Source organism: Typha angustifolia, chromosome 10 (assembly GCF_048772165.1).
Source record: "Typha angustifolia cultivar Huaian chromosome 10, ASM4877216v1, whole genome shotgun sequence".
Classification (NCBI taxonomy): Eukaryota; Viridiplantae; Streptophyta; class Magnoliopsida; order Poales; family Typhaceae; genus Typha; species Typha angustifolia.
Window position 1 is genome coordinate 2551170 of NC_133248.1, and position 20723 is coordinate 2571892.

The 20723-nt window shown below is 34.0% G+C and overlaps 2 protein-coding genes across 3 annotated transcripts; one reads left to right on the plus strand and one right to left on the minus strand.

The window, feature by feature from the left end:
* Window positions 1-315: 315 nt before the first annotated feature.
* LOC140768745 (transcription and mRNA export factor ENY2) lies at window positions 316-3590 on the plus strand. 2 transcript variants are annotated; one of them, XM_073109136.1, is made up of 5 exons: window positions 316-393; window positions 617-704; window positions 933-1027; window positions 2948-3024; window positions 3175-3590. In XM_073109136.1, coding segments are annotated over exons 1-5 (336 nt in total). In that variant the 5' UTR covers window positions 316-391; the 3' UTR covers window positions 3249-3590. The 2 variants fall into 2 exon arrangements, with proteins under 2 accessions (XP_072965237.1, XP_072965238.1); XM_073109137.1 differs by lacking the exon at window positions 316-393 and adding an exon at window positions 463-481.
* Window positions 3591-6424: 2834 nt separating this feature from the next.
* Window positions 6425-18950, minus strand: LOC140768309 (uridine/cytidine kinase UKL1, chloroplastic). The gene is made up of 14 exons (XM_073108560.1): window positions 18687-18950; window positions 18496-18587; window positions 18051-18120; window positions 17787-17905; window positions 15699-15795; window positions 13403-13482; window positions 12615-12809; window positions 12376-12459; window positions 12183-12243; window positions 10734-10794; window positions 8437-8530; window positions 8278-8350; window positions 6879-6961; window positions 6425-6797 (listed from the first exon to the last, which is right to left on the minus strand). Exons 1-14 carry the CDS (start codon window positions 18862-18864, stop codon window positions 6651-6653), a joined length of 1434 nt encoding a protein of 477 aa, XP_072964661.1. The 5' UTR covers window positions 18865-18950; the 3' UTR covers window positions 6425-6650.
* Between the last annotated feature and the right edge of the window lie 1773 nt (window positions 18951-20723).

A 20723-nucleotide genomic window follows, 5' to 3' on the forward strand; every position in this document is an offset into this window, starting at 1 on the left:
TAATAATTTCATATTTATATCATATAACATACAACTAATATAATTAATATGAACTTTTAGATCAAGATTTAAGAATTTGTTTGTTAGGAGTTGGAACACAAAGCCCAAAGGGTCCTCTCCATTTCTCACCGTCCGTTTACATACAGATGATCAAATCAAGCCTAATTCAAGCTTGATTTGGGCTCAATTTAGGCAAAATTGGGTCGAAATTAATTTGGAGCCAAGCTCGGTCGATTACACCCTCTTCTATCAGATTAGCGGGTTATCGGATCCTTTTCCCAGTCCATGGAGTTGGCGTTAACACGCGAGAGAGACAGCGATTCCGTAATATTAAAACGAGAGCGAGCTCGTAGTCAGAGGAAATCCAACAGAGCTAAAGGAGAGCACAGCGATGTGAGCAAATATCTCCTTTTTATTTATTGATTTTTGGTTCTCAATTCGGTTTTTTTTTTCTCCTACTTTTGCTACGAAATTTTACAATGTTCGTATTTTTCTTCCTCCAATTGTGGTCGTACTTATGTTCGTGTAATTTTGCTCTAAATTTCTTTGTTTAGCTCGGAATTTGTGAGTTCTTTTACCTCTAATTCTTGTTCTCGTTATCTTGGACTCGAACCAGGAGGGCTTCGATCAATCGGCCGCCGACTCCTGATGCCGACGAAGAAGCCGAGAAAGAGCCTTCTCTTCGGGAAATCATCAACATCAAGGTAATTTGAGTTCTTCCTCTCTTCTCTCGACCCGAATCTTCCGTAGATAGCCTATGGGAAGAGAAGAAAAGGGAAGACAGTAGAAAACCAAGGAGATTTAGCTAGTGGGTTTTGCTCGAAATAGGGTTTTGTGTGAAGGGAATGTGATGAGAAGAGGAAAGGAGGGATCTTGGATACCTTTGGTGTTCTTTTTGTAGCTGTTGCTGAACTGGGTTTTGGTTTTTGAAGTTGATTGAGAGTGGGGAGAAGGAGAAATTGATGGAGCTCCTCAGGGAGAGACTCATAGAATGCGGCTGGAGGGATGAAATGAAAGCCCTTTGCAGGTATGAGCCCCATCATTGATCATCCTATTATATGGTCCTTGTAATACTGGTTGGTATGGTATCGTTGACTTATCCAGTGTAACAATTTGATAAGTAATTCAGTATTATCTAAGACATGGTTTGAAGTTTTTCCCGAGAGAGGACAGTACCTGCTAAAACTTATTAAAAACTAGGGAAGAAACTCATTGAGAGGCCAAAACGTGCAAAATTGTTGATTTTGACCTTTGCTTCACTCCATTATCAGCTGAAAATGATCCATTGCAGTGCTAATGTTCCATTTTTTTTTTTCTAGGTGTCAAAACTGAAATCAACTGAAGCTGAAAATTTGAATTATGAACCAATCTTTATTTACTATTTGCATTGATGAACCAATCTATGGATCAACTCAAATTGAAATGGGAGCTCGACTTCCAAAAAGGAAGTTATATAATTGCATATGACTTCAGATAAAGTAGCACTATTCTAAGTTGGTTGGTATTATATCACTTGATGAACCTTCATAGTTAGCAACAAAGAGCCCTTCTATTTGAAGGTGTCTATTGGCTATATAGTGTTCCTCATCCTGAAGTACCCTTTAGGTCGAAGAAACAAATTACTCATGTATTTGAGATCTCCTAGGTTCTTGCATGAACTAACATCACTACCAATAAATAGAGTTTTTGGTCTCATGATTGTAAGATATTTGAATTTCTGCATCACAGTTACTATACGTCTCTATTTTTTCATCCTCACTTCCAGTAATTACAGATTAGTATACATATACAACATGAACATAGTGTCCTGCCACAAATGCAGAATGATCAACTTGACATTGATGGGAACCATATTATTTTACCATCCTTGGAAAGCTACCAGACCAAGCTCGTGGAGACATTGGATCTCACAAGTTCTTTTATGTTGCAATTTGGATACTTGGCTTCTTCCACCTTAAATACAAACCTTTGTATATGCTTCACATAAAAAGGATTCCATTTTGCAAGGTCGCCATTTTTGATCTGGGGAAGGCTCCCCAAGATGCAGAAAACTAACCCATTTAGGGAAATGGTTTTTCTCTGACTTGTAGGAGCAAAAAAATGTTTGCAACCTTGAGCTTTCATCAGAGTAACTGGCATCCTCTCTTGTTTCGTGGGTTAATTAATCATATCTTCATGAAAAAAATGAAATCTTAACATGTAACCAATAAAGTGGCTTATTTAGATTAACAATAGAAACATTTTCTTGAACATAATCTAGTTTTGCTCCATGAACTTGACAATATATTTGGCTAAGTAACGTGCTCTTGACTTCCCTCTAAACTATCAAGCTTCTTTTTGGTTGAGTATGTCCATCAACATCCCAAACTGTGCGCTCTCCACATGGAAGACTCACCAACTAATAGGTGTCTTAAGAAGAGCATGCATCTTCTCCTGCATTGCTGTCTTTGAGTTCTCATGTAAAATGCTTCCTGAAGATATTTTTGGAGGAGTAGTGAAGATAGAACTTGGATAAAAAGAAAACATAGAAGATTTGGCATGACATGTTGAAAATTAAATGAGTGTTTTCATGGATAACTGATATACTCAACAGTTAACATTTGCACTTGTTGGAAGAGAAGCAACCCACAAGTAACAACGGAAGAACATTGTGGCAGTGATTTTATGTAGCGTAGGTGGTAGATGATGCTGATTCACAAGAGCAATATGTGATTGCCTACTTGTACCCTGATGCAAGATGTAAGTTGATGGGAGATTTGATATGATGCATCTAGTTGTTGAACGGATCCAATCTGTTGGACTAAAGTATATTTGCTGTATCTTCAATTCATATATCCCGATACTACATTTACTCTCTTTAATGTCATTTTTGCGTGCCAACCTTCTTTAAGCCATCACATTATTTCATCTGTATTCTCAACTCTCTGGAACAATGTTATTTCCTCAGGGCTTACGCGAGGAAGAAAGGAAGAAATAATGTTACAGTGGATGATCTTGTTCATGTTATTACCCCAAAAGGCAGAGGTAAGCAATTCTTCATGTATCTTTCAAATATTTTTTCATGTTGAAATGTGATCTGTTAATTTCAGTTCAGAAAAATAAGTGTTCTTTCTTTATCTGAATGGCCTCTCTAATTTCTTTACAATTTGATGGTATTTTTCTTCTGTGATGCAGCATCGGTGCCTGATTCTGTCAAAGCTGAACTCTTGCAACGCATACGGTCTTTTCTCATGTCAGCTGCACTTTAATAGATGGTTTCATGGTAAAGAATGCTATAGATGCTAAATGATAAAAGGTGGTGGAGGTAAAGGTAGGAAGCACTCTGATGATGCCATGCATCATGTGTATGTAAATTCTGATATCAAATCAAAAGAGGCATGTTTTGATATAATGTCAACAAGATGACTATGTCCTCTCTCAGGAACAAAATAGAACTAAAACTTCTAGTCCTCTTCTCAACAAGTGCTGTCTTGACAAGATGTTTATGCCCTTTCTTATGAACTGTGAGAACTAAAAACTTCTAGTTCTCTGCTCTCTTAAACAACATTCAAGGCCTTTGGAAATTGAATATGAGGTATAGTTGCAGATTATGTTACCATGAAATGAGAGCATTATTGATTACTTTATAAACCAGAATTTGGAATCCACAGCTTTGTGTTTTCACAATAACAAATAATCGATATGTTGTCTCTGTTGACGAAATCTGTTTCAGTTGTCGATTATAAATTATAATTGATAAGAGTATTAAAATGTTAGGAATTTGGAGACAAATTAAACAAGGCATTCATTCATTTATAGAATAAGTTCTATTTTGCTATAGTTATGCTTGCATAAGAGAGATTATATTGGTGTATAAGAGAGATTATATCGGTATAAGTTGGTATTTCTTTATAACTTAGTATGGTGTGTAATAATTATATTGATGTGATAAAAATTTTTTTTAAAGAAATTCACAAAGTAAAAATGATAGTTTGGATGAGCAGAGGAGAAAGCAGAAAGAGAGATTAAAATAATAGCTGACTAAAGTAATTGATATCTTTTTAAGAGTAAAATAATAATTAATTATATAAAATTGGATAGAATAGGAGTGGAGAAAGAAGTATATTCTAATAAACTAGTTTTGAGATAAGTAATTATTTATTTGCTATACTAATATGAGAAGGCTTATACTACTATAAACTTTTTCTAATTTCTTGTTCTACAAGTGAAAGTGAAAGTGAATGTGACTGTTTGATATAACATCAGACTGGTTACAATGACCCTTTTCGTTTTTCTTTTTCTGAGAAAAGTGGGCTGGGCCCATTTATATTTAATTCCAAATAATTTAAGAGAACTACAAAATGAGATTGGGTTATAGATGATTAAATTTGCTTTCTTTATGAATGAGATAATGAAAGATAGAATCAGAATCAATCCTCAGAATTGGCTCTGCTGTAAAATGCTTTATGCTCTTACGAGATGCAGTAAAAAAAAAAGATCCAGCAATCATAAAGGCAAATCTAGATGGCTGAGCATGCATTAAAATGGGGAATTTAGTTTATACTGTAGTTTTTTTTTTCCACCAAACTAGGGTATTTTAACACAAACTACATATCCACATGGTTTATCCCAAATTTATTACCTAAATGAGTCTATTTTAAATATGTCAATTATCACTTTGTATGCGTGACCAAAAAAATAAAATGCTAAATGGTTATCAGCATTTTATTTTAAACTAAATTAGTGAATAAATCAACATTTTGCAACAGGACATGATGTACTCACGGCTACAATATGATACGACTCGGTCGGATTGGATCCACTCACGGCATTGAGTTTATTGGGATAAGCCAATTTATCTAGTTTTTGTTTGCTTGGTAGAATAAAGTTTTTTTTGCTAGAGGGGCGTTTGAACGCCATGGACCCACGTTCGAACAGGGTCGTTCAAACGCCTGCACGTGTTAACAACTACAAAGAACGCTAATTGCACGTTCAAATGCATAGTGGCAAAAATTATTGGTTTATTAGGGTTTTAACTTAGTTATTGGTTTATTAGGGTTTTAACTTAGTTGTTGGTTTATTAGGGTTTGTTATGGTTTGTTAGAGTTGTTTAACTTAGTTGATGAGTTCCTAGGGTGAGCTTCTATAAATATATGGAGGAAACTCTAATTGAAAGAAGAATCTTAGATAATTGAATTGGTTTTGGCATTTATCTTCTTCTCTACTTGTCTCTAGCTATTAGCACCCTCTTTCTCCTCCCTTCTTCCACTGCTCAAGTCTTTGATTGACCTCTTCCAACTTTTAATCACCCTCTTTCACATCAACTTCTCCCCGTCACACTAAGAACTAAACCTAATATCTATTTAGCCATTGGTGGGCTATCAAGCTAGGATCCAATTAATCTTCAGCTACTATTTGGTCAATATCTTGAGATCTAACCGTTCGAATCCCGTGATCTTAGATTCATTCAAAAGCTCTCTCCAAGAGCAACAACATATCCAAAATTTAGAATGATCCATCGATTAGATTGTTCGCAGATCCTTTCGGAAGTTACATGCTTCATCGAGTCCAGAACCATTGCGGATCGGATTAGGTCGGTCAGTAATACAATAACATAAAGCTTTAACTAAAGCTTTGTTCACACTTGTAAAAAAAAAAGATCAATTTTAGGAGAATTGTTCTAATTTTTTATACTAAAATAAGAGAGCTGATACCAGTATAAGCTATTCTAATATTTAGTTATATACTAGTATAAGGAGTAATAATTATATTAATGTGATATAAATTGATATTAAAGTAACGAAGAATAATAAAATTATATTGACAATTGATGATGTTTTATACCAAATGACCAAAATACCTCTTAGTGGATAGGTTATTAGATGTTGAGCTCTCAAGGACAAATTGTTTCCTTTTATTTATTATTAAATATAATAATTTAGGGGCATATAATAGGAGGAGAGAGAAATAAAAATTAGTATACCAATATTAGCCAAAGTGGTTGTTTAATTGCTATACCAGTATAAAAATATTTATATTAGGAAAGATCAATTCTTATCCCATGAGTAAATGGAGGCTAAGGCAATTAGCACAAAAATATCATCATTAGCATTTTATATGCCAAATAAAGTATGTCAAATAAAATGCTAATAAGTTTAATATTTTAGCCATCATATCACTAATAAAATTTAGCATTTTTCTTCGAATCTATGTGATATCTGATGTGCCCAAAATAAACCTTTTTGAGTAATAAATTTGGGGATTGGATTATTTAAATAAATAAATTTGCCAGAGGCCTACTTTGATAAAGAAAAACATTCCACTAGATAACAAAGCCTATGCTGTGAACAATGGTACAGAATGCAATCAATATTCATAACTCTCTTTTAATCAGAAAAAATAGAAACAAAAGAATTCATGATTCACCGTAAAACTGAGAAGCACATCATCAACCAGTGTATTTCCAACAGCTTCTTAAATATAGATGTAACAAATTTCCATATGTTCCTGGCAGTTTGTGATATGACACATCTGCTGAAATGATACTTGCACAAATTGATGACTTTTGTCACGAAATTAGTTCATCACTTATCTTCTCTCTCAAGATTTAGACACAAGTTTCATTCCCGATGAGTAAATACAATCCTTCGATGATAGCTGCGGGTCAATCATCAGTTGTCGGTGCCGAAGTAGCGATCACCAAACTCACCCAACCCAGGGATTACTCTGAACTCCTCGTTTAATGCAACGTCAATCTCTGACGTAACAATCTTTAAGGAAGGAAACCGCTTGCAGACACAATGAATCCCTTCAGGTGCCTAATCAAGCAAAGGATCAACTAATAAGTATTTAGCCATAGCAAAGTCATCAATAAACCTGCTAACTAATCCAGCGCTCACCGAGATAAGATTAAGGAATATAATTCGACTCTCGGGAACTCCTCTTTGAATGAGAAGTTCTATAGCTTGATTTGCTGAGTTACCTAGGAAATCAAAAGGTACACATCTTCATTGGTGAGTATGCAAGATGTTGAGAAGTAATTGCAGATTAGAGAGAATTAACATGTATAAGTAACCCCAGAAAAGAATATAGATTCACATAGGTTTAGAACAGAACAAGTTATTGGTGTCTTCATTAAGGATATTAAGCATTTATACTTGTTCAATGAAGGTTTGTCTATAGCACATTTTGCAAACAGAGAAGTTCAATGCAGTCCATATTGCATGCGTCATATCTATGAATAATTTAAGGCACTAGAGAGAAAATGATTGGCAATTATTTGTCTAAAACAACTTACTAGATAGAGATATTGATATGCAATTCCTCTATCCTACTGGAATTTAAATTGGAGCATTTTTAAATGATGTTACTTGTGTCAAGGTTTTATAGTGACTGACTATCTTGCGGCTCATTGACACAAGATAAGCAGCATAACAACATAGAGGGGCCACGCAGACGAAAGAAGACGAGGGGGAGATCAAAATGGGGGTATACCACCTCACATTCAAGTAACTGAACCAACTTACTGAGATAAGCCAATGCCAAGTAACCCTTGCCCTTATTGCCAAAACTCAAATAGATTCCATGATTAATATTACAAAAGCCTTAAGTGTGATCTCTGCACATAGTAAGTGTCGGGTTAAACAAAGAGGACAAACCTGTGCATGCTCTAAAGCTGGTGTCAGCTTACTAGAGTAAATTCATGGGCATACCCCTAATCAATTCCATTGACAACGTACTGTACCATGGTTCAAATTTTTTGTTTTTGCTTTCAGTTGGTTTCGGTTTTGACCCTAGAAAACATGCAAATTTTAGACCAAAACAGATTGGTTTCAGCCAAAAGTGATAAAAAGGGGTCAAAATGAACAATTTGCAAGATTTGGCGTTCATCAATGAGTTTTAGCATTAGTTTTCAATAAAAATCAACTGGTACTGTTCCATCTCGACTGAAATTAAAACCATGTACTGGACTGAGGTATAAAAATTAGTTTTTCTAGAAGGTATCATCAGTAAAACAGAGAAAATGGGATCTAAATATTACATTTTCATGAGAAACAACACATAGAGCTGCTAAAAATGAAAACTAGTGACACCTTTTTCGTCCAAGGCCAGGAATAGTTTAGCATCAAATCATTAAAAAGACTGTATTCTGCGACCTAACAAATAGCAGTGACCTGAAATTGCCTCACCATCTAAGTAGTTTTCACAATTTCATACACTTTCTGATCATGGTAAAAATATGTTGAAATATGCATGTGAATATAATAAATATGCTAATAAAGAATGTATGTGACAAACCTGTACCAAGCACAGGGTCTAGAAGTAGAACATGCCGTTCAGAAATATCATTAGGCAGCTTCTGATATATAAGCTAGATGAAACAAGGCAACTAGATAAACATCCCATAAAAATCATTTTAGTTCATAGTCAATTGTAAAATTATAATTGAATACTCACCTGTTTACCGTTGTCTCCTTCACGGTGGATGAGAATTTTACCAATTTTTATTCCTTTACAGCATGCACGCAGGGCATTCTCCATACTTTCACCACTGCAAGCAAAGAAGGGCACTATCAATCACTTCTAGATTAAGATTGAATCTTAATATTCTTTCAGTTTAAAAAATAAATGAGTATGTGCTCTTGTTAATGAGACGGGAAGAATGGATTTGATACAAGTAGTCAACGATGACCGGGCCAGTGGCACATGTTGTACCGTGCTACCATCGATATGGCATGCCTTGGCATGACCCTATGTATCACTGACACACATTTATAATAAAATTTGTAAGATATTTAGGTATGTTATTGAGTTTTCGGTATGTCAATATTTAGTTTTTGGTTTAAATATATATATTAAAATTTACATTATAGTGTTTTATTTTTAGATTATTATTGTAAATGACTTATTTTATTAACGATAAAGTAACAACTAAATATAAATATTATTCAAAACATAATATGATTAAATATATTTATTAAAACTAATATTAATGATGAACACTCCATAATATAATTGAACACATAATAACATTCAACACATAATATTAATTAATAATAGTTCAATAATTAAAACTAATATCTAATTGAATGTAGAATGACAAGAAAGATTAAAGACTTTACTTGCCAGCACAAGAATAATATGAGAATGCTACATTAATTACCGTTGGTATTCTTTAAAACTCATGCATGAGAATAATCGGCACCGGCACAAGCATTGACATACTATAAATATATATATATCGTGGATATGGAGTATAATAAAAGTGTTGTGGCTCTAGTGGGTGTAATTGATATGACGGTAATAATGATGAACTCATATCATCCTGTGCGTATATTTATCTCTTGATGCCCTACTATTTACAAACTCATATCATCAATTTTATTTCAGCCTTCTAGATAATTACTTGGTTAGTCGATTTGATAATGATTGATGAAAATATAAATTTTTTTTAAAAAAAGGCTCCATATGGCATAATGACTGACACGGGGCCGTGCTGGATTGGCACGACTCAGCATGGCACAGCCATCCATCAAAATAGTATTATAAAAAAGATAAAGCGTGGATTACAGTACTTGCAAATTGCAGCTCATTCAAGCTCTTTGAATGCCCAACCACCATAATTATGTAATATCTTCAAGTAGAATGAGAAAAGAAGCAATGGGGAGGAGAGGCAAGAGGAATTTGGAGGAGATTGTGCTTTCCAACTACCAAAATTTTCAATAGAAAAAAGATAACAAAACCGTATAACTTACTAAGGCTTGGCAAATGTTCGTACACTGTTTTATTTTAGTGGACCAAAGAAATAGAATTACAAAATATTTCCATGGACAAATTTAGTTTTCTCCAAGGGCAAACCTGACTTTTGCCTATTGAGGTTGAAACAAATGAAAGCTTAAATCTATGTGATTCTGCAATGAGAACAAGTTGAAGCAGTTACAGTTATAACTTCTCACATAGTCATTAGCTAGGATGTATTACCAGTCAGAATATTTTAAAGCCCCATTAAATATCTACTTGCACTTATCCCATGCTTCATTTTACTGAAGTTGGTTGTTCTGATTTAAGGTACTGTCAGTTCCCTGCTGAAGCAATGACTAACTGTCCATAGGAAGCAGTTATCTTTTGTGACTGATAACCATTGTTTAGATACCAACTGACTTGTAGCTGCATCTTTGATCAGTCTCACTGCCAGCATTTGCTGATGATAAATCATCTCCTAGTAAAGACTTGTCCTGTTACTAATTTACAAATTATTATGATCAAATCCAGCTAGAGATCTTCTTTACTTCATAGAAAAAATATCAGCATCTTGAATTCTACAGAGAACATCACTGCCCAGAATTTCAGAAAGAGGCAAAGAAAAATCTCTTAGCTCTTGATATTTCATTGTCATATTGCCTTTTTCCTAGCACCTTCCTCGTTCAACTAAACCCTAAAGTGATTCAATGAGCTCCCTGTATTCTTAAATTGAGGAAAATTGATTCTGCCCATTTTATTTCAGAAAAGCTTTGGCTCAAGCCATTGAACCATGTACTATAGGTCACTCCCAAACTGGTCCTATGCCACTTACCTTCGCCCAACTATCCAACTCCAAAGATTAATTGAAAGAAGGAATCTTAAACCCAATCATTTGAAGCTACCTATGATCATGATTATAAACTAAGATCTTACTAAAATTTACTGCACAAATGTTTAACTTCAATGCTCCAATCAGTACCTGAGAAATTAAAAGTACCTGATCTAACGCTCACCTTCGGATGATAGAAACTCCACAGAGTTTCTTGCAGAAGTCAACTCCTGTGTATACGGAACCTAACCAGAAAATAAGTAACATAAGTTGATATCTGTAACATAATTCATTTATTTGTATATACTAACACATGTTCTACACATCCACTAAGGAAATTCTTTAACAACAAGCAATTGAAAATCCTAATGGTCTTGATGTTAACATGTATATAACTCATCGGATGCTTAAGAAAAAGATCCTCAATCTCCACATAGATAAAATTTTCTGAATTTTCAATATTCCACTATGTTAATTATTGAAAACATTAGCAAATAACAACAAATGCAACACAACTACTTAACAATTGAATGCTCCAACCAATTTCCATATGCATTTGAACTTTGAAGGACCTATAACTGAAAGATGATGAAATATAAAAGATATCTTTAAAATGTAAGGCAGACGACTGATGATGTTTGCATTGGAATATATATGTTTGCTGCAACATTTAACAGATTGCTTGTTAAATAATATTTGAAAGTGGAGAGATAAAGCCAAAGATATACTGTCACCAAATAATGGGTATTCATAGTCCGTAATATAACACTTATGAAGACCCTAATTTATGTTTCAATGGCTACCATCTCATGATGAACTTCTCTGTTCTTCTTCTACTAGGGCAACCACTATCTTTTGGGCTATTCAACAAGAAGAAGAGAAGTAATTGTTTGTGTTAAATAAATGCTAGGGGATGTTAGGACATTCAAATGTAAGTCTAATCAATTTTCTATTCTTAATTAAGTTAATTAGCTGTCCTTGTTTATGTTTATGGATTGACATGTTAGTAAAGAAGTACCGATTGTTTGAATGTAGTTTGAATCTCAAAAACATACATGTTAACTAAAATCTGACAGTTTCTTTTAACCATGCACTACAAGTAAGAAAGTAAAATGCTTCATGCTGTAATTAAATCTGTCTAACGACCAAACTCAAAAGCTAGAAAGCAAGATATAAAAATCTTGCTTATTTTATGCAACAAACAGAATATTACAGTTCATTGACACTGATCATGTTCAATCATTTAAAGAAAAAACATGTAAACCATTTAATTGTTTTGTGTTATAACAACTGTTCTGCATCATCAGATAATCAAGTTCAACTGAAGGACTAAAAGATACTGTTTCAACTTCAAATAACTAAGTCATTTCAGCAAAAAGCTTATTTCATGTTCCAAGCCTATTTGAAGGATCAGCTCATATGGAGATATCAATTATGGATTTGTCCAAATCTACTTTCGTAGTTGTAAATTATCATATATTGACCTTAAACATTGATATGATTTGGAAGGATGTCGAAGAAAAATAGATACTTATAACAGAAATGGATATGACTACTCTGACGAGCATCCAAGAGATTGCTTGGGCAATAACTCTAGAACAATTGAACAAAGATTAGTATCTTTTGAATGTACCTGTCGGCGTGACAATCTGCTTCTCAGTAAATGGCAAATGACCAAGACCATGCTCCACTACCTAGCATGACATTTTCTTGTATTATGTAACAACTATAGTAACGACAATGGTGATATTTATAAACTGTAAAGGAATTTAATTTATTCACTGATAAGATATATGAAGAGAAGCAGATGAAATGCACAGACTTACCAGACGAATAAGCCGATCCGAGTAGAAGACAAAGTCAGGTGTAGTGATATCCCTGTCGCGTATAAGTGTATGCATTCCTCGAATCTGTTTAAAGATAATACTAAAGCATTAGAACCTAGTACCTTACAATGTCCAAAAACTTTAACATAACAAAAGTAAGAAATAGTGAAGTCTATGGTTCACATAGTAAGGTATGAATATCATTGTGATACGAGAAGCATTTCAAAAATAGAGTATACCTGGAATGTTGATTGGATTACAAAAACATTAGTATATATTTTGCATAAGTCATGCTGACCAAGCTTTGTCCGAATGTGTTGTACAATTAAGTCAATTGCAACATGGTTATCACCTCCCCGCGGTATGATAACATCAGCATATTTTTTTGATGGAAGAACAAAATCGTCAAAAGCAGGCTTCACAAACCTTCCATACTGCAAATATTCAAGAGAATCTAATAAAGTCATGGATGTTACAAATAAAAAGTTTGCCTTAATTAACTATATGCCACTTTCACCGTTTTCCTGAGAAAAATTTTAGGCTGACTGTCAAGCTGCTTATTGATGCAAACCGTCGCTCACAATAGAGGTGAAAAAGATCCTTATAGCATATCTCCTAACTATTTGTGATCTTCAAGTAAATTTAGTTCTTCCTGCCTTTTGTATAACTTTCACAGTTAAAGTCACTTTAGGGGTCTTAGCACAAGATGCCTAGGAAATGGCAGGTCCAGGTTGAAGTTGAATATTAGTTTGTGAGTGCACAGACTGATATTAGTCCAGGTTGGTGGAATTTTCCATTTATGTGAGGAACATTGTGTAAACTTGAACAGATAAAAAATGATTAGTCATCATGTTCTGAGTGCATGAATGATACAGCAAGTTACTTCTTGTAAGATTTTGAAAAAAAAAAAAAAAGAAATGCCTGATGAGTGGCAAGAGTACAATGCCTAGAGTAGCCAGTTCAAGATTTTGATATTTCACAAAATCTACTAGTTAATAAAAACAAACTTTATACAAGACTCATATACCTGTTCAAGCACAGAGTTCACATCTCTACCTCTCTCAACAGTATCACGTCTTATTCTTCGAGCAAGCCTAATATCAGCATCTAAGTAGAAGATATGGCAAAAAAAAAACAAAACAAAAGATAAGAATAAAAATGTGAGAATTGCTGTAATCAAGAATACTTGGATTATAAGTAACTATGAGAAGTCAAGATTGTCCCATTTCATGGCCTTTGACATGTAAATTGTAAACTGATGGCTTGTTGCAATATGTCGTCATGTCATACCTTTATAACACTATACATGATGCAGCACATGACTTGCTCACACTCAACACAATTATCACAGCTATTGGCACGGGCCTAGTTCTGATCAAATGGATTGGCATGCCTTGACATATCTTTTCTTTATTTTTTACATAGATGCTTTAGAATAACTTTAGGAAAGATATTGTAAATGGAAGAAGTTACCTATATTTACCAACTTCTATGCACTCCCCTGAACTTACTCTATGCTTTATAGTATAAGCAATGTTACAAAAACAGGCGGGTATATGGCGGCTAGTAGAGCTGATGAGGCTCAACAGCTAGTGGGTGCCATGGAGGGTCCCTTGAGTCTAAAGCAGCTTTCCAAATCAATAAAATTTTACATTACTATAAATCAAATTAGTTGGATCTGTAGCATTAATAACTTCATAGATGTCATATGCTCTTCAAATAAAGGATCCCTAAAGAAAATTAATGTTAATGATCTGCAAGCAAGAATATTATCTACTAGAGTATAAAATTTCAACCTTTGATATGGTTCCCAGCCCCATCACCAATCAAATAGGTTGCAAAATCTGATTAGACCACTTTGGAACAGATCAACTTCACTGTTTTGGCAGTTATTTAGCAGAAAAAAACATATTGACACATACACAACAGAAGAAGCTAATTGAAAAAAGCAAGGTTCCAAAAATCGGTATCGGGATCGGGATTGGCCGTTCGGAAAAACGATACGTATCGGCCATATCGGCCGTATCGGCCGTATCGGCCACTTGTATCGGATCGGACTATTTTAATTAAATAAAATTCTAAATATTATTAAAAATGTTGAGAAATTTTTAAAAATTTAGAAAAATTATAAGAAAATAAGAAATAATAATTACTCACATATAAAGCCTAAAAGGTAAAAATATCTTTTTCTCCCTCTTTTCTTTCTTATCCTTCTAACTATTAGTCTAAAGTATCCATTCTCTCCCACACTTTCTTTTAATCTTTTTCTTTCTCTTTTTCACCTTTTTTTTTATCTTTCCCTCTCCCTCACTCTCTATTCCTTTTTCCCTCTCTCTCTATCATACCCTCTTTTTTTTATCTTTCCCTCTCCCTCACTCTCTCTCCCTTTTTCCCTCTCTCTCTCATACCCTCTTTTTTTTATCTTTCCCTCTCCCTCACTCTCTCTTCCTTTCTCCCTCTCTCTCATACCCTCTTTTTTTTTATCTTTTTCTTTCCCTCACTCTATCTTCCTTTTTCCCCCCCTCTCTCTCTCCCTTTCTCTCCCTCACTCTCTCTTCCTCCTCTTTCTCTCTCTCCCCCCCTCTCTCTCTAGAGGCTGCTGACAGCTACTGCAGACAGCAGACCGGCTGCAGCAGGCAGCTGTCTGCTGCAGCCGCCTGCAGCAGCAGCTGTCTGCTGCTGCTGCAGGTGTACAGGCCGAAAAGTTTCGGCCTGGATCGGGATCGGCTATAGCCGATCCCAATCCGTTTCGGCCGATCCCACTCGGGATCGGCCGAAACTGGAATCCTTGGAAAAAAGGCAGTGGATTGACTTGATCTTGAAATTAGCCATAAACTATACCCTAATCCATATGGCCTATAATTATGATATGCTGAATAGTTTACCAATTTTGCGGCCATGACAAGAAAAAACAATTACCAAAGCTTTGTCATGCACTGACTTGGCAACTCGACATAGTGGCTGAAAAGTACACTGGCACAGATACAAATTTCACTATTCATGATAAGTCTAAGCTCCAAAAAGGCAGCTTAGAACCCCAAATATCCTCAAGTCTGATGAGAAAGACTAATTGACTAAATAAGAAGTGTAAAGTGACAAGCTTTGCTGTTACAGATAAATCATTCTATAACCACAATCTACTCGATGCCAGAGTAGATAATAATTTGCTTGTTATCAAATTGAGAGCATATTACTATATTAAGATAGTTAAATGTGAAGCAGTAAAGGTGTAAAACTTCAATATTGAATACCTTGGAAATTGCAGATAAACCCTTAGGCCCTAGAATATATGGAGTAAATGACAAGGAGGAACAGAAAGAGACCTGTATCGACAAAAATCTTCATGTCCATCAAATTACGAACTCTTGAATCATGGAAAACTAGAATGCCCTCCAAAATAATGACATCTGATGCATTGACCTAAAAAAGAAGCTTAATTAGTACTAAAAGAAGATTTTATTGTCAACAAAAAGAAAAAAATAAATTCTAACCAGTAGACACGTAAAACTCTTTAGAAAGTTGAGACTTTATTAAGTAACAAAAAACAACATCAAAAAAGAGAAGAACAGAAGACAGATGAAAAATGTGCTAAAGCAATTTTCTGTTTATTAATAAGCTCCAATTGCAGTCTGCAAATCCTCGCTCATCCATACACATTTAAATCAAAGAAACTTGAAAACTGGCATGTACCAAAACTCGAAAACTAGTATTGCAGTAATGATCTATGTGAGAGCCTTACAAGAAAAAGCCAAACAGCAGGCTCTACTCTTATGATTGCAACTAAATGAATATAAGAAGTTTCAATCTGATTGTAGGTGCAGCCTCATACTAGCTTATACTTCAATCAGCACCCATCTGGAGTTCTGGACTACCGTAAATGAAGCAGCCAATAAGAATTTCTGCAACATGAGATCACAAAACTCGATATATTTATGTTTTATGTTGGTGTGATCCATTAATTTTTGACATCAAGATGTTCAATATGCCACTTCATATCCTCCCTTTGCCACCCTTTCACTTCTGGCATGATGAGAGTTATGGTGGCAAAATCCATGTCGCTCAGCTGACAACACAGATCCTTGACCCTTCATGTCAAGAATTGACCTCTTTCATCGAATGAGACAATCATAAAGAATCAAACAACTTTATATATATATATATATATATATATATATATATATTATAAGAAACAAATGTTACTAGTGAATTATGGCAAAGTGGAATAAGTTAATGGATAAAATGCATTACATTAAATTTAGTAACTATTTTTCAATTAGACAAGAAAAATAAAAGCAACCGAACTATTTGCCTAACAGAAGAGAAGACAAAGAGATCGTTTGCAATAGAAAACAATGTAATGTATCAAAGTGTAACTCCTAATAACATCACAACTCCCGCTGCAAATATAGTAACATGTATTTATCATTCATACATTGCTAAAAACATTCAGCAGAAAACATCAAATTAAAATCATAATGAGAAAGAAGAATATTCTAATGGGTATACTGCAAATATAGTAACATGTATTTATCATTCATACATTGCTAAGAACATTAAGCGACAACATCAAAGTAAAATTGTAATGAGGAAGAAGAATATTCTAATGAATTATACCCATTTCTGATTATTTTCCTGCTACCTTTTCAAAATTACCTAATGCTATAAAAATATTAAAATCATATGGCATTTCCAAGATACTTCCTTTCATTAATAAAAAATTCCTTCACCCGCTTTAATAGGCACTAAATTTCAGGCCCTTTTATAGAGTCTGCCAGGTGGTCACTCTTGTGCATGCTAAGTATAGGCCTATTAAATCATGGAACAAGCTCAGGGATAGGGCTAAGAAGTCTTGAACTTTTCCTCATTTGGCAAACATGGCCTAGGAGACTAATCTGGGTTCTTAAAAATCATTGGAAACAGGGGAAACATGATCTTGTTGAGAGATCCTTAGGTGTTCCCTGTGCCCTTGTCGTATATGCCTAGCTGCTTCAATGATAGTGCCAGGATGGAGAAAAGGGTCTCTTGATTCATTATGATGAACTTTATGGCATCTATAACATTTTTCTGAAAACTATTGTTTTACTCACAACACCATGAGACTAACCAAATGGGTGATGATTAACGCTCCATGCATTTACTACAAAAAAGTAAAGTGAACCTTTTCAAAACTGAATACAATAACTAATTCAATGAGCTAATAAATTTCCCTCTTCTGGGAATATAACATATTCAACATGAAAAAGACAAGCGCATTCTAAGACGCAGCTAAATATTTAATATTCCTTCTCCGTATTACCTTCCCATATAAGAAAGAACTCAAGTGGCCTATGTACTAGCATCCAAAAGAATCTGTTTAAGCTGACCATACAACATCATAGAATGGAAACTATATAAATGCATCCACAAATTACCTTTCGAAAACTTTCAGAGCACCGCCTGTGGTTGTTAAAGTCATAAATAGGAATGTTGACAGAGCGTCCACTTTTAAGCTTGCCCATGCAATCCAGAAGTTGCTCAGTATCAAAGGCATCTACAGAGAAAATAAACAGTATCTAAAAGAATATCTCAAACAAATAGCAGAAGTACAGCTAATGCCCATGACTCATCAAGGCATGAAGCTTCATTGAAATTGCAAATTACAATCAGGAAAATAATATTCATCACAATAAACCTACCAGGATGATCAAAATTGTAGTCTTGGACATACTCAGATTCTTCAGCAGTCAGGCCACGGTAAAAAGAATCCTGCACTTTACGATGTTATACTCAGCAGAATATATTGTAAACAGTAAGGGAAAACAACGAGACAGAAATTACTGCTACTCACTACAGGTAATAAATGCAAATGAAAATCATAACTTGAAAATGATGCTTATCTATCACATGGAAAACTATCTGATCATTGTGCCATATGACAACTGCCTTGCCATTCCAAAAGCAGTACGCAGTCGAAGGAACATAAAAAGTACTCAAGCTGAGGACTGGTAATGCAAAGAAAAAATAAGGCGCAAGAAGACTGATTTCATAGTATCTCACATCCACATCGACTATCACTAAAATCACTACAAAAAACAACCCAACGAGAGAAGCCCAGATCCCAAAATTGCATCTTTCTTACACCTGATTAACAAGAACCACCCGATGATCGTGAAGCTGCTGGATGATCATGTCGCAAACCGTAGTTTTCCCCGACGCCGTTCCCCCCGAAACCCCTGTAAGAAACCATCAAGGTTGCTTCACTGTGATCGCGGAAAAGCTAAAGAAACGAATAAAAATTAGATTTTCGGTTTGATTGGGGAAGGAATAGTTACCTATGACGAAGGGCTGCCTTGGGGTGGAGGAGCCGGGGGAGAGGAGGGCCGCGGCTTTGGCGGAGGAGGGAGAAGAGGGAGTGGAAGGGGAGGCGAGGCGGAGGGAGTCGAGGCGGAGGCCGCTGAAGTGGGCGCCGGCGGCTGCTTCCATAGCGTCGTCCATCGATTTCTCCGGCATTCTTCTCTCTCTCTATAGACTCGTTTCGCTTTTCCGGGTCTCTCTCACGCTTTCTTTTGTTGCCGGATAAACGAAAGAGTGATAAGCGTTACACGCTTACACAGGGAAAGGTTTGCAAATTAAGTCCGCTTTATATATTTACATTAGCAGACATAGACTAAAACTCGTGTCATTTGCAAACACAGTCTACTTATTATAATTATATATTTTTCGCCCTTCAATAGAATTTCAATGCGGCTATTGTAATTTAATTATATTCAAAATTTTAATTTAGCATATAAAACTGAATACATATTTTGTATATAATCCATGCACATTTTATTTTAACGCCGTGCACACTAAAATTTATTATTATAAATAAAAATACTAAATATAATTAAATTATAAAAGCTCTGGATTTAAATAAATTAAGACAAAAAATTTTTGAGAGAAAATCTATAGACACTCGTATTATCATTACTTTTAATCAAACAGTTACAATTTGATATACAAAAAAAATGGGTTATTTGTAATGAAAACTCACTTGATTTTCGATTTGATGAGCCAGATTTCTTTTGTTTTCGCGGGTCAGAGTCTTTTTTGGTTTTCCTTGCACTTGAAACTTTTTTCTTATTTTTCTTTTAATTTTGCTCTTTTTATTATTTAGTGCATCATTAAATATTGACGGGATATTATAAAAGAGAGAAAGAAATAACCCGATATTTATCTTCTTCATCTTTTACTTTATAGGCTAGTATTAATTCTTCTTCTTCTTCATCTTCTACTTCATAAGTTAGTGTCAATTCTTCTTCTTCGTCTTTTGTTGCTGCTGCTCCTTTTTCTATCTTCTACTTTTTTGTTTCGTATTTAAATTACAAAATTTCAATTCAGCACAGTTAAAAAAATATATTCATAAGATAATCATTTTACGACCAAATATTATAAAATTAATTAAATAAAATTGGTGACATTATGATCTACAACTTTTGTCTTCATAGTTTCTTCATATTATGAATGTATTTATGGCGAAACGAATAATTTATAGTTTAAATATAAAATTGTGAATTACACTCAGAATTTCGTACTTAAACACAGAATTTCGTACTTAAACATAGAATTTCAATTTTACACCATTTTGGAAAAATATTCAAAAGATAATTATCTAACGTCCAAAAATTATAAAACTGATTGGATAAAATCGATGATATCATGATCTACATTTTTTGTATTCAGAGTTTAAAATATTATGAATCTATTTGTGTTGGAATGAATAATTATTAGTTTAATTATGAAGTTCTATATTTAAGTACGAAATTCTATGTTACAATTTACATAGAAACAAATAATAATCACATAGAGTCATATTTTTTATTATTCAACTAATCCTAATTATTTTACCACTATCTCAAAATAATTTTTTACTTTATTAATTAAATAGTGATTATATAGACTTGTATAAAAAAAAGAGAGAATGATTAAGGAATGGAAGGAGATGAAGCAATTATTGAAATAAAAAGGTAGAATAAGAAGAAGAAAATATATTAACAACTTTCACAAATATAATTATAACTTTTATTAATTTTTAACAACTTTCTTTGTTTTTACTATACATTACCGAATTTGCATACTTTACAATTAGAATTTACATAAAAATAAATAATAATTTCGTAGAGTTATGCTTTTGATTATTTAACTAATCATAATTATCTATTGTCTTTTCTGTCAGTTAAATAACAAAAAATATGACTCTATAATAATGAAATATATAAATTCTGTAGTGTATAAAAAGTGTATAGAAAAAATAATAAAAGTTGTTATTATATTTGCAAAAGTTGTTAATATGTTTTCTTTTTATTATTATTTTCTATTATTGCTTCTTC

Coding starts and splice junctions, on each gene's coding strand:
- LOC140768745 (XM_073109136.1), top strand. Junction 1,028..2,947: donor GAAATGAAAGCCCTTTGCAG/GTATGAGCCCCA, acceptor TTATTTCCTCAG/GGCTTACGCGAGGAAGAAAG. Junction 3,025..3,174: donor TATTACCCCAAAAGGCAGAG/GTAAGCAATTCT, acceptor TCTGTGATGCAG/CATCGGTGCCTGATTCTGTC.
- LOC140768309 (XM_073108560.1), bottom strand. CDS start 18,864: ATGCCGGAGAAATCGATGGACGACGCTATGGAAGCAGCCGCCGGCGCC. Junction 12,460..12,614: donor TAATCCAATCAACATTCCAG/GTATACTCTATT, acceptor ATCTTTAAACAG/ATTCGAGGAATGCATACACT. Junction 6,962..8,277: donor AGACCCTGTGCTTGGTACAG/GTTTGTCACATA, acceptor TTGATTTCCTAG/GTAACTCAGCAAATCAAGCT.